Consider the following 13724-nt stretch of genomic DNA (forward strand, 5'->3'; position numbering starts at 1 on the left):
AACAAATTTCTGTAAACTTGAATAACGGATATAATATTTATTAATGAACTGTTTTCTGAGTTAAGTATACAACGGAAAAAGTAGTAAGAAATGGTATTCACTTTCGTATGTTTAAAATCACAAAACTGACAAATTTTGTGTTCTCTTACGATCCCCATATATCCAACTTGCTGTAAAATGCGACTATGCTTGTCGTAAGAGGCGACTAACGGGTGGTCAGGCTCACTGACTTGTTTGATGCATGTCATCGTATCGCAATTGCATGGATACATGCTCATGATGTCAATCACTGGACTGTCTGGTCCCGATTCGATTATTTACAGACTGCCGTCTTTTAGTTGGAATATTGCTGAGTGCAGCGTTAAACACGAAACAAACAAACAAACCATCAATATGGTACCATAACCACATGATTAAAGCTGACGCTTAACACAAGATGCCCAGTTAGTCTGTCCTTGTTGATCATAGAGTAATAGCATGTTATAACATTTCTTTGGATATCTTGTATCAGGCATTTGAACTAACTTAAGTATTTTATCGTCTTTAACTTTACAAACATAATTAAAGGGTATCGTTCACATTCTCCGTAGACCATTAGATTAGACGTACGAGGTTTCACACCAAGGAATCTTTTACATGCATATAAATGTATTTTGTCTATAACATCAATCATTTCCTATCCCCAAACCTCTGCTACATATAACGAAAATGGGCTTATTTTTTAATCGAAAGTCTTAAAGAATCTATTATATGATATATTTCCAAGAACTTTCATATGTTGAAGAATTCCAATTAGGATCTTCTTAGCTTGTACAGCAGCTTGGTTAGCATGCATCTTCCATGACAATCTATTTACAAAATATACACCTAAGTACTTATAGAACGTCACAACATCTAATGAATGCCCTTGATAAAACAATTCTCTCTTCTAGCTAGTGAACCACCATTTTTGAAAACAATTACTTTTGTCTTATTCTTATTGACAGGTAAATTCCACTCTTTGCAATAACATTCAAGCTGATAAACTTGCTGTGTGGAGTTGTCCCAAGCTTTTTAAGAGTTGACCAAAAAACTTTTGGATTATGATTTCCTGTTTTATTTCATAATATACAACTTTTTTATACATGTTTCTTTATACTGATTCCGGATGCAGTGATAATTTCCAATAAAACCAAATCTTTTTTCCTTCGAAATATATTTAAACATTTACATCTTTCTTTATTTTAATAACCCACAGCAACTATCATACCAATGACGATGCGGTTTGTAAATGCAAACTTTTCCCTTCATATCTGATGCACCAATACATAAGGCTTCCTAGAGGTTATCACGCGAGTGGGTTTGGGGATGCTAAATATCCTGTATTAGGAATAAACATTGTATTTAGCGAGCCTTTACCACCCCCAAACACACAAGCGTGATAACCTCTTTATCATTTAATGTCATTCTTCAATTCTGTGCTTGAAAATCGCTTTCCTTCTCTCACAAACATTACCGAAGCATTGCAAGTTTTCCTGGAATGTGCGCATTGATATATATTACGTCACAGGGTATAAATGATGTGTCAGCCGGACAATGACAGTAGCCACTATAGTTCCAACTGAAACATGTTTCTTATACAGTGGGGAAACAACATATACGCAAAACAACAATTGCCTACACGAATTGTTTTTCTTGCCTTTCACGGCAATCCATCTGTCTGTCCGCTAGAGTAACTGCCCGTTGTCAAAGGGTAGCTACTCTAACCCTAGTCTATGAGACGTCACGGCCACAGTCAGACGTTGTTGACAGCCTGTCCTGTCATATCGTTACGAAGTACAGTCAGATGTACACACAGCGACAAAACGAAAAGCCGCAGAGGTCTACGAGCACAGATATGGCTACTGATCCCGCTTGGCTAGGACTAGTGCCCTCGCAAAATTTATGTCTCCAAAGTTGCCCAAACTTGTAAAATGCCTTAGCTACGTCACAGTTAGACACTGATTTTCAGTATATTAGACTGTTCTTTTGATAATGATAGCAATTATGCCAGTGGTTTCTCCAGATTCCCGATGGTTAATTCTGACTCGATCGCCGAATGACAAGGGCGACGCCATGTGTGTTTGTAAACAGTGAAAGTAGTCCCTACTTGACCTCATATATTTGCCTCTCTATCCGCATATGACTCCAACGCCTATCGTTTTTATCCGTTGGCTTTATCCTGCAGAGAAACCTACCCATTTTATGATAAAGTGATATATTTTACACTAGCATCGATGCTAACGAATGTTGTATCTATTACCTTTTCAAGTAAATCAGCAACCTGGATCAAAAAACTTTTGAGCAAGAGTCGTATGACGTTCTTTGATGAAAGGGCACGCAGGAATGTATCTCAAAAGTTGTGAACACCAAAGGCTTGAAATACTGGAATATTGCTCGAATTGAAGGGAAAGTTGACTATTTGAAAGTTGAAGTCATCCCTCTCGTCATACAGTCTTGTGGAGAGTGTTTTGTCATTCTGAAAAGTTATTCTTAGATCTAAATATGAAACATAGTAGGCGGTCCCACTGGTCTCCTTTATTTCTAGTTCAGGTGGGTAAATCGGTGAAAGGATTGGATTCCGATTCATATGCATAGAGAAACAGGGAAGGTGGATAGAGATTGTTGCCCCCAAATGTTAAATAGATGTAATCAGGGAGGAAGTCCAGCATTTCACATATTTCTTTCATAATAATCATCAGATGGCATTTGCTTTCATTTCCCCCCGAAATGTACCCAAGAAAGAACGTACATGTACTATGCACAGGATAATTACTTTCCAACATTTGCTGACACAAGGGTAGCGTCGTAGTTTTTTAGTAGAAGTCCACTTTTATTTTACTGTCAGCTAAACTTCAACCATGTGAAAATCCATATATGTGATGGCTTGAAGTGAGTGAGTGAGTATGGTTTTACGCCGCTTTTAGCAATATTCCAGCAATATCACGGCGGGGGAAACCAGAAATGGGCTTCACACATTGTACCCATGTCGGGAATCGAACCCGGGTCTTCGGCGTGACAAGCGAACGCTTTAACCACTTTACCCGACCACCCTATGGCTTGAAGAAGGATGTTTTGAGGTAATATGACAAATGGCGTCATATCAAGGGAATGTATCGTTCGCAGAGACTGAATTCAAACACCCCTACATATTTAATTTAACTGATAGTTTCCAAAATGCATACAGACACACATGATAACAGAAACCAAATTCATTCATTAAAAATGTTGGACTGATTGGATCTTCCAGTCAAGATGTATTTTTAATCAATTCCGAACAATTGAATCTCATATTGACGTCGTACAAACCATAATCACATATCTGATTTAATTGGGAACAATGTATCTATAATTAAATCTTATTGTATGAAGAAGAAATGAAGCAAAGAGGCCCTTATTCGACGTTCATGATTGGTCTAGAAATGGTTGAGTGCAACCCGCACAGTTCATGTATATTTAAAGGGTAATATGGATTAGGTCTTAAATGGTTTTGTGACGTAATTGATCCAATATTCTTCCTACATGTACCGTCAAATTATAATGAACTGTCCCAACTCGGTCTTAGATGCAAACGGCTTCAGGGCATGATCAGCACGTCTTATTCTCAGCTAGGAATCAAATGAAACCATTTCCAGTCATGGACATCTTGACGCTATTATCGGGTATTTTTCTATTTTCTAACTGTTGGTGCAGGACGCTTGGTCTATGTGGAACATGTGACATAACACCTCTAGTCGGATTTGAAAACAAAAGAGTTACGGGAGGAGTGATGTGGACGAATAATACCTTTACCAGTCTAACACAGTGTGCAGTTCGATGTGCGTTGTTCCCCACCATCAAGTCCTTTGGGTATAGCCAGAGTACAGGGGAATGTGTGGCCTACAACACACCAGCCACATCTCCCTACACTACAGAATCTGGATTCAACATGTATTCATCTTGCCCACCAGGTAATTAAAAATGGTCAAATGTCTATCGTGTAAGGTTTCATTTTCTAATTACCTTCTCTATGAATTTTAATTATGTTGTGCAAAGGCCAAAAGAGGACAACAATTATATTCAATCACTTGAACCGATATTTAAAAGTCAACGGCGTCAGATTTGTTATGAATATTATTATAATGTGAACCAAATAAAGAAGCACACATGGGCTTTGGTATTATCATGTCAAGTTATCTGTCTTAGAGAGCAAATACTTCTACAAGGCGGATCGATGGATTGGGTGCCAGTATGGACACTGGATGTGTTAATATCACTGGGTTACATATTCTTGATCACATCGATGCAGTAAAACGCCCAACAAACCGTCCCATTCCTCTTATCCTTAACTTCAATGTGCCACAGATAAATGATTTATTAAATTCACCGACGATATGATTGTTCTTCAGTCGACGGTGGTGTTAGTGCATGGGGCTCATGGGGCTCAAAGTCCTGCTCAGAAACATGTGGCAATCCTTCTCCTGGCATGTCGACTCGGACTCGAACTTGCACCAATCCCTCCCCAGCGAACGGCGGCGCTTCCTGTATGGAGACACTCAGCGATACTAAAAGTGATACCTGTGATCTCATTGACTGTCCAGGTTTGTGGGATCTTAGTTTAACTAAATGAATCATAAGAATTTTAAGAACAATGTTATCAGGCTGATGATACATCCCTACTCTAATGACACTGGCGATAACTCACTTTTTACTGTACTGTATATATAGCAGACACGTTTGGCATTATTTGACAATGGTTTAATAAAAGAAATTGTGAAACCTCCCGTTCATATGTAGATCTGTGCATAAACATTGTGAGTGCCAAAACGATCCTCAAGGCTATACGACAAGAGGGGTGACTTCAGCTTTCCCATAGCCATTTCCCCCATAATGTCAAACACTATTCGAACAGGTCCTACCTTTGATGTTCACATGTTTAAACTGTTGAGATACAATTGTTGCATGCTCTTTCAATAAAGCTTTTAAAATATTATTGCCCATAGGTTATTTGATCAGGTTCACAGCATTCCACGTCATAGAACAGCTTTCAAAAGTTGTAGTGTAGACATATGGAGGACATTTCTAAAGGTATCAGTGACCAGACTAATATCCAATGCTATTCCAATGCTACTTTGATCTGTGCTATATGCTCCCGTGTTTGTTCAGGTCAAATCTTGAGTTTGTGTTTTTGACGTGTCACCGGTCGTGTGACGTGTCAATAATTACATTAATATCATCAAATTGGGTTGATTGAGGATTTTGTTTTCCAAATGTTAATTTAGTGGACGGTGGTGTGAGCGCTTGGGGCTTATGGACTGTGGCAGCTTGTTCAGTAACTTGTGGACAGTTTGCCACATACACCGAGTCCCGAACTCGAACCTGCACCAACCCGGCCCCAGCGCACGGTGGGAATAACTGCTCTGAGAATCTAGTTGAAATTACCCCCAAAAGTTGTCATCTCCCGAGTTGTCCAGGTATGTATGGTATTGATCACAGTATTCTCTTATCTCTTTTGGTTTGTTTTGTTGTTTTTCGCCGCACTCAGCAATATTCCAGTTATATGACGGTGGTTATCTTATCTGTTATTTCTACGAAGATTTACTTATTTAAAGGCAAGTCTAACAATGCAATATTATACTTTCCTCTTCCATTCTAAAAACAAAACTTGTTTCTTAATATTTGTTGGTAACTAATTTATATTTACTTGGAATTATTTTGAAACAATTGTCTTCACGCATGACGGAACGCCGTGGCGATCCGGGTTAGAATAGGTCTTCAGCAACCCATGTTTGTCATAAGAGGCGACTAACGGGATCGGGTGGTCAGTCTCGCTGACTTGGTTGATGCATGTCATCGATCCCAATTGCGTGGAGTGATGTGCATGACGTCAACCACTGGATTGTCTGGTCAAGACTCGATTACTCGATACCGCCGTCATATAGCTGGAATATTGCCGAGTGCGGCGTTAAACAATAAACAAACAAACAAAGAAACAAGACATAACGCATGACGCAAGTCCATAATGGGCAAATCTTAGGTTACAACTGGATAACAGTAGCTCGACTTCTCCAGAGGTACAACCAGACAGGACACACTAGGCATACCATGCGTCATTACCCCGTGTGAGGACCGCTATCTGCGTACATTACATCTGCGCAACCGGTTCCTGACAGTGACGTCATCGGTCATGACGTTATGTCAGCTTTAGGTCGTCGTATCAGCAGCCCCTTCACTGACGGGCAGCAGACATTCGACCTAACCGACCATTCCTTTACCCGTCTTCATCGACAGAACAGAGTTCGTTGGACCACACAGTACGGCGTTGACAACTGCGTGATTGGCAGATGGTACTGTTGATAAACGAAAGTCAGCTCAACTTGTCCCATGCTTATAGTCGAGAGCGAGTTATCGACGTAGAGGCGACAGATTGGCATCAAATTGCATCTAGGAAGTCTATCCATTTGGTGGAAGAGGTACATGTATTATGGTTCGGGGAGGGATCAATGGCGATAGAAGCACACGTCTTGTTATCCATAATACGAGGAAACTTTTTCGCCCTGTTGCGGGTCCATTCTTTAGTCACCTGTCCCAGTGTGTTCCCCTCAATGGCGAACGCCAGACCCCTGACTTTCTGACCTGAAGTATCATTGCTATTTTCCTTGGGCGTCTCGTTCCCCGGACCTATCACCCATAAAATACCCTCGGGGTCACTTATACCCCCACCACACCAAACTCATCTTACTTGGAAACAACAACGCCTAAATACTGTACGTCGCCTGAGCTGGAACAGACTGCCATCAATGATGAGCCGTCGAGTTGTTGCCAGAAGTGCTGCCCATGCAGGTCATTGACCCGTGATCCGGGGTAGAATAGGTCTTCAGCAGCCCATGCTTGCCATAAAAGGCGACAATGCTTGTCGTAAAAGGCGACTAACGGGATCAGGTGGTCAGGCTCGCTGATTTGGTTGATGCAGGTCATCGATCCCAATTATATGGATCGATGCTCATGATATTAATCACTGGATTGTCTGGTCCAGACTCGATTATTTTACAGACCGCCGTCATATGGCTGGAATATTGCCGAGTGCCAACCAAGCCAAACCATTCAAGATATAGAAGAAGTGTGCCGCTGTTTTCATGAACATTTTTCAATGTTCACATTTGTGGTGACGCAATGATATTGAAAACGAAGTCTCTTTCTGACCCCTCCGATATTTTATTGTACAATATCGGATTCTTTATCAACATATTTTTACATCAACGAAAGACTTATACAACATAATTGATTGTATAAAAATCAGTTGTTTGGTTTGTATTGTGATGTCCGAAAATTCCGATAATAACTTTCTTTTTCTAGTCAGTTAAGACTATCAGCTATTAAAGGGTCCATTTACTAATAATATTAACGCTCGCAGCTGAAATCCTTTGCTCACTGCTGTTAAAAGTGTATTGCTTGATAAGCTCTTTATAGGCAGACGAGATGTAAAACCGTTAAAACATCAGTGTAATCAAAGCTTTGTGATGACGGATTTCTGTAGCTTTTAGGAAATTTCTTTTAGTGAAGTCCTGGTGTTTGGTTGAGAGGATTCGCACTTTGTCAAACTTAATTTGTTGGTTTGGGAATATTTGCTGGTGGTCTGAGAGGGCCGTCTGCTTTGGCCATAGTCCTCAAATTCAGTTTGACAAAGTCCAAATCCTCCCCGTAATCAATTTTTGTATTTGCAGTACATTTCGGTTCCTGCAACGGCTCTGCTGACTGCACTGTTGTGAATACGACTTGTAATGATGGATGGTGTGTGTGTGACATAATGCACCAGTACTCAAGCGGCAGCTGTGTCCAAGGTAAGTTGAGTTCTAATTGTGAAACATGTATTGACAATAAATATCCTTCTCAAGTATCAGTAGAAGGCATTCTTCTTGCGCTCCTTAGTTGTAATGTATTTATTATGGTATGGCTCCCCGAAATCAAGCCAAACAATATTTCACCTAAATGTCAAAACCGTTTAGCCGTTAAGGTCTTAATGACTCAACGTGCCACTTAACTTTGACTCAACTTAAGTCAAAAACTCTATCCTGGAGGTAAATGTGAACAAAGCATTCGCCAGCGAAAGAAACTCATAGTGCAATATTGATCTTAGAGATAGTAATAAATGAGACTAAAGAATGCGTATATTTGTACACTGCTGTAAGCGAGACTCAATAAAAATGAGCGATAATATCCTCTCCATTATCATCGTACGATTCCTACTATATCGTGAGCATGTGCTTATGTAGCTCCTAATGGCACATAACATTGCTATAAAAAAATCAAAATATTTTATATCTTTTCTTGTTCAAATCATAAGATGTCATTGTTATTTGTTCTCAAGATTATGGGTGTATTTTGCAGACATATTAAACTGTTGAACACCTATCCACGTGAGATACCTGGATAGTGTTATTACTTATTGTGTTTCCTTGGTGACACCTGAACGTGGGTCTCCATAAAATCTTATTCAAAGAGAGAGAGATGTTGCATGGCTCAGCAAAAGTGCCACCAAATCCGTGTCTAAACGATATACCATTGTACTCAAAACATGGAAGGCCTTTCTTTATATTCTTGGAAAGTATTTGATAACAGTAGAATAAATACCATATGGACTCTCAAAACCGAAAGATGTTTGTTTGTTTGGTTGTTGTTTAACCCTGCACTCCGCAATATTCCAGCTATATGACGGCGGTCTGTAAGTAATCGAGTCTGGGCCAGACAATCCAGTGACTAGCGTCATGCACATCGATCTAGGCAATTGGGAGACGATGACATGCGTCAACCAAGTTAGCAAGCCTGACCACCCGATCCCGTTAGTCGCCTCTTATGACAAGCATAGCCGCCGTTTACAGCAAGCATGGGATAAAACGTTGCTGAAGATCTATTCTACCCCGAGCCTTCAAGAGTCTAAAAACCAAATGATATGCTCACTTGAATTTATAAAAATCTCAGAAAAGAACAAAGTTAAATTCTGTCAAGAAATTATCCCAAATAACAATCTTAAGGAAATTGCATTCCTTGATCCTTGTAACAAAACACGTGAATATGGCCAAGAAGTTTAACGTAAGCTTGAGGTATAAAGGTGATCTGATATCGTTCAACAAAGGGCAAATAGCAGATCGGAAAGGTGAGAAGACTTCTTTCCTAAACATCATCCTTAAATTTCCCAAAGATGTTATCAACGAGAAGTCCGAGAGTTCACATATTGTTTTCTCAGTAAACTTCAGATGGCATTTGCTTTAATTTTTGACAATCTGTCCTGAACCTTTTACGATAGCGATGGAAATATACTCAACAACAAAAGTTCCTGTGACACCAATATTTTACTGTATTTTAGTAAAGTTTGGTTTTCAATATTGTAGTACTTGTTTTGAATCAAGTCACAAAAACGCAACTGCTACAGAAAAGCATGCATTCCATGCAAAAGTTGATTTTTTTGCAAACCCCATGCATTTTACTACCCAAGAATGGGTATAATAACATGTGCGTTAACGGGATTCCATATGTATTGTTTAGCATCGTGCTGACAACAACCACTCAGAAAAACAACAAACTAACGCAATTATTCAACATTACGAAATGCCACGCCTGTCCGAAAATGAGCGTCTGCGAGCCAGTGCTATGCTTGAAGCAGGATCGAGTCAACGTGATGTTGCAAAACAATTTAACGTCCACAGAAACACCATTTGGTGTTTATGGCAACGTTGGCAACAGACGAATGCAGTCAGAGATGGACGGATTCGAGTGTACCGACGTCGATGTGAACGTTACGTCAATCAATGCGTCATGGAGGTGAGGTGAAATGGGGTTTAACGTCGCGTCCAAGATTATTGCACTTATATTGCGACGTGCATGTACGTGTGTGTGTGTGTGTGTGGCTGCTTGTACTAGTCCGGACTGATGCTGATTTATAGTGCTAGCTCACTGAGATACCATGCCACAGTTTAACATGAATATCCCACTCAGACACAGTATACTGACTCCGAGCCGACCAGTCCTTGTTTTAGCCCCTTAATGCCGAGCGCCAGACAGGGTAACAACAAGTACAATCTTTTAACGTCTTTTGGTATGATGCGGCCGGGGATCGAACCCCGGACCTTCCGCTCTCCGGGCGGACGCTCTACCACTAGACCACGGAGGCGGTCTAATGCGTCATTGAAGAAGATCGGTTTGGGAGCGGCAGCGTTATGGTATGAGGTGGGATTACAGCAAGACAGAGGTCCCGTTTGATAGTGGTGGAGGAAAATCTCAATGGACAGCGCTACCGCGACGAGATCATCGGCCCTGTTGTTCCACCGTTTTTGCGTCGTCATGGCCCAGGCATTACCTTTCAACATGACAACGCCCGACCTCATATTGCTTGACTTGTTCAGGATTCTCTTCAACAAAACAACGGGAATATCATGCCCTGGCCGGCTCACTCCCCTGATCTCGCCTTCGACGTCAACCACGTGTTCCACAGACACTCAAGGAACTTCGAAACATGCTCCAGCAGATACGGACAGATATCCCACAGAACTTTGTGCGACGCCTGGTCCATTCATGAGACGAAGATGTGTTGCTTGCATCGCAACCAGAGGTGGACACACACGCTATTGATTTTTAAATTGACATTTTGGCATGTTCATGTTTTTTTTATAAAATCACGAATTTTCTGAAGTCAGTATGGCAAATTAAACCATTTGAACACTTACAGGAGTCTTTTATCTGTTGCAAACCGAAATTGTTTCAGATTTGGTAAAAAACATAACTTTGCATTAAATCTTAATCAATGTCACAGGAACTTTTGTTGTTCAGTATATATAAAATGGTCACCACGAAACGTTTCAGAGTTTCACTGGTGTCAAGTTTGGTCAAAAAAAGTTGATAAAAATTGCAGACATCGTTTTCAGAATACATTTCCTTTCAGGGTGTGCTACATATGGTTCGGATTTCACAACATTTAGAAATATGGCCTTGATGAGATACAACAACAGGATCATCAAGAACGTCACAACGATAGAGGCATGTATGTCTGCATGCTTTGCAGAAACAGGTTTCCTGTGTATTACAGCAGATTTCAAATATCTGTCGTCTGACTGCTACTTGAGTAGTACAGCTACGTATGAGGTTCCATCAAGCCGCGTTCAGAGCTCTAGCATTTACCATGAATTTATCCGCAATTGTGCTTAAAATCCTTTTGATCACTGGTTCCACATTCTTTGTTTTAGTATCTAAAAAGCAAATATTAAGCGTATTTACCTGCCCACATGATTTCATCCTTGAAATATGTTGTGTTAAGAATATGTTTCTAAAATTTCAGCAATATGTTCCACAATGCCCTGGTAAGAGAAGAAAATTTTGAAAGAGATCCAGGATCGCTCTTGCCATCGTGATTGGTTTGTTTGTTGTTTTACGCCGCACTCAGCAATATTCCAGCTATATGACGGCGGTCTGTAAACAATCGAGTCTGGACCAGACAATCCAGTAATTGATATCATGAGCATCGAATCACGCAATTGGGATCGATGACACCCGATCCCGTTCGTCGCCTCTTACGACAAGCATGGATTGCTGAAGACATATTCTACCCTTGATCTTCACGTGTCCTTGCCATCAGGAATTATGGTGACTTTTTGTCACCTCTGATGTGAACAAGCATGACTCTATGTCACACTTGCCATGGTCGTAAGGGGTTTGGCAGGGAATAGTCAGACTGTGGAAGTTTTTTGTTTGTTGTTTGACGCCGCACTCAGCATTATTCCAGCTATTTGTGGAAGTATGAATTCCCACATAAGATGAAATGACACTTTGTTAGTGTCTATTACTAACAACAGAGCTTATGGTACTTGATATGATTGGTTTGGCTGGTTCGTTGTTTAACGCCGCACTCCGCATTATTCCAGGTATTATATGACGGCGGTCTGTAAATAATCAAGTCTGGACCAGACAATCTAGTGATTGATATCATGAGCATCGATCCACACAATTGGGATCGATGACATGCATCGACAAAGCCAGCGAGCCTGACCACCCGGTCGCCTTAGTCCCCTTTTTCGACAAGCATAGTCGCCTTTTACAGCAAGCATGGGTTGCTGAAGACATTTTCTACCCCGGATCTTCACGGGTATCTGCTGGTACGGAATGACATGCTTACCCTTTTTCGCGAACACTGGTGTCATCATTGATTTTCAGTGATACATTCATATAATTTTCACCACTATTTTGCTTTTTACGCCAACATATTCTGTTTCGGTGGGTTTTTCTCAGGCGTTGACGTTTTATATTTACTGTGCCTTAGTATTGTTTATGAATGTGCTCACTAATTTCGTATAAAATGAAATAAACACATTGTTTATTTTTTTCGTCACGTGACGTATGATACGTACGGTACGTATCTGCGTATTTAGTTAACAGAGATAGTAATGTCTAATCCTAGAACTGACATTTATAAATTGATAGCTCACCAGGATCAGAGATCAAAGTGTGCTTATGGCATGGTGCGTTGTCAGTCAGTGGGCTCACACCTATCTTCTGTACTGCCTGAAGGGATCAAGCTAACACGTTAGGAGAATGTCAAGCACCATGGTGGGATTCACATGTGGTCAGGCAATTAAAATCTAAGAACACGTAAGAATCCTTAAGCTTTACCAAATGCGGTGATACTTTCCATGAATGATTGTTACCATAACACTGATGTCAGATTATATTGATATCATAATAAGAATTGGCTCACTTTGATTGTACCTGGTGAGCAACAGTACCTTGTCTCTATTTGTAAAATCAATACTTTGCCCTTCTTGAAATAGAAGGGCAAAGTAGGTATTTATACAAGTATATAACCTAGTCAATGACGATCGAATGACTCATTGTTGTCTGCATGTAATTTTCAACATTGGACAATCGGTAAATCGAGGCAGCTGAAAAGTACTTTTGCTGTCATGTCTAATATACAAACCTGAACAGGTAAAATATGTATATTGTTGTGTGTTTAGTATGTCACGCGGCGGTAATTACTAAAGCTCTATATGTCTTATATTGTAACAACTTTGAATTAACATTCCTAAACTTGTGTTTTAGTTGATTGCATCCTTTGACCTTTTGACGAGTTCAATGGTTTTTGTGATCCTCAGCCATTGGATAATTACCCAATTAGTTTTTTGTTTGTTTGTTGTTTAACGCCGCACTCAGCAATATTCCAGTATATGATGGCGGTCTGTAAATGGTAGAGACATGAGCATCGATCTACGCAATCGGGATAGAATGCGATGCATCAACCAAGTCAGGGTGCCTCACCACCCGATCCCGTTAGTCGCCTTTTATGACAAGCATAGTTTATGGAAAGCATGGATTCTAGCACGGGTCTTTCTCAGTTAGTGAAATACTGTATATGTACTTAGTATGTCACAGAGCGATAATTACTAAATTGATACATATCTTATGTTGTTTTAATTTTGAATTAACATTCTTAAACTTGTGTTTCAGTTGACTGCAACCTTTGACCTTTTGACGCGCTCAATATTTTGTAATGTTTAGCCATTTGATAATTTCTCATGGAGTGAAATACTGTATATATACTTCGACGAGCTCAATGGTTTTGTAAAGTGGAGCCATGGGATAATTTCTCATTTAGTGAAATACTGTATGTGTACTTCGCCTTGACATGTCAACCTATAGTGTTGCCACATTTGTGATTAAAATAGTTTTGCACATTGTTGCAT

General features: G+C 40.2%; 1 protein-coding gene across 1 annotated transcript; it reads left to right on the forward strand.

Moving 5' to 3' along the window:
* Positions 1–3380: 3380 nt before the first annotated feature.
* Positions 3381–11947, forward strand: LOC124140572 (coadhesin-like). Its single transcript, XM_046508217.2, has 5 exons — positions 3381–3968; positions 4407–4598; positions 5280–5471; positions 7722–7838; positions 10934–11947. Exons 1-5 carry the CDS (start codon positions 3584–3586, stop codon positions 11194–11196), a joined length of 1149 nt encoding a protein of 382 aa, XP_046364173.2. The 5' UTR covers positions 3381–3583; the 3' UTR covers positions 11197–11947.
* The last annotated feature ends 1777 nt before the right edge of the window (positions 11948–13724 follow it).

This window comes from Haliotis rufescens, unplaced genomic scaffold (genome assembly GCF_023055435.1).
Source record: "Haliotis rufescens isolate VD_foot unplaced genomic scaffold, xgHalRufe1.0.p SCAF_6, whole genome shotgun sequence".
NCBI lineage: Eukaryota > Metazoa > Mollusca > Gastropoda > Lepetellida > Haliotidae > Haliotis > Haliotis rufescens.

Coding starts and splice junctions, on each gene's coding strand:
- LOC124140572 (XM_046508217.2), top strand. CDS start 3,584: ATGCAAACGGCTTCAGGGCATGATCAGCACGTCTTATTCTCAGCTAGG. Junction 4,599..5,279: donor TGATCTCATTGACTGTCCAG/GTTTGTGGGATC, acceptor ATGTTAATTTAG/TGGACGGTGGTGTGAGCGCT. Junction 5,472..7,721: donor TCATCTCCCGAGTTGTCCAG/GTATGTATGGTA, acceptor TTGTATTTGCAG/TACATTTCGGTTCCTGCAAC.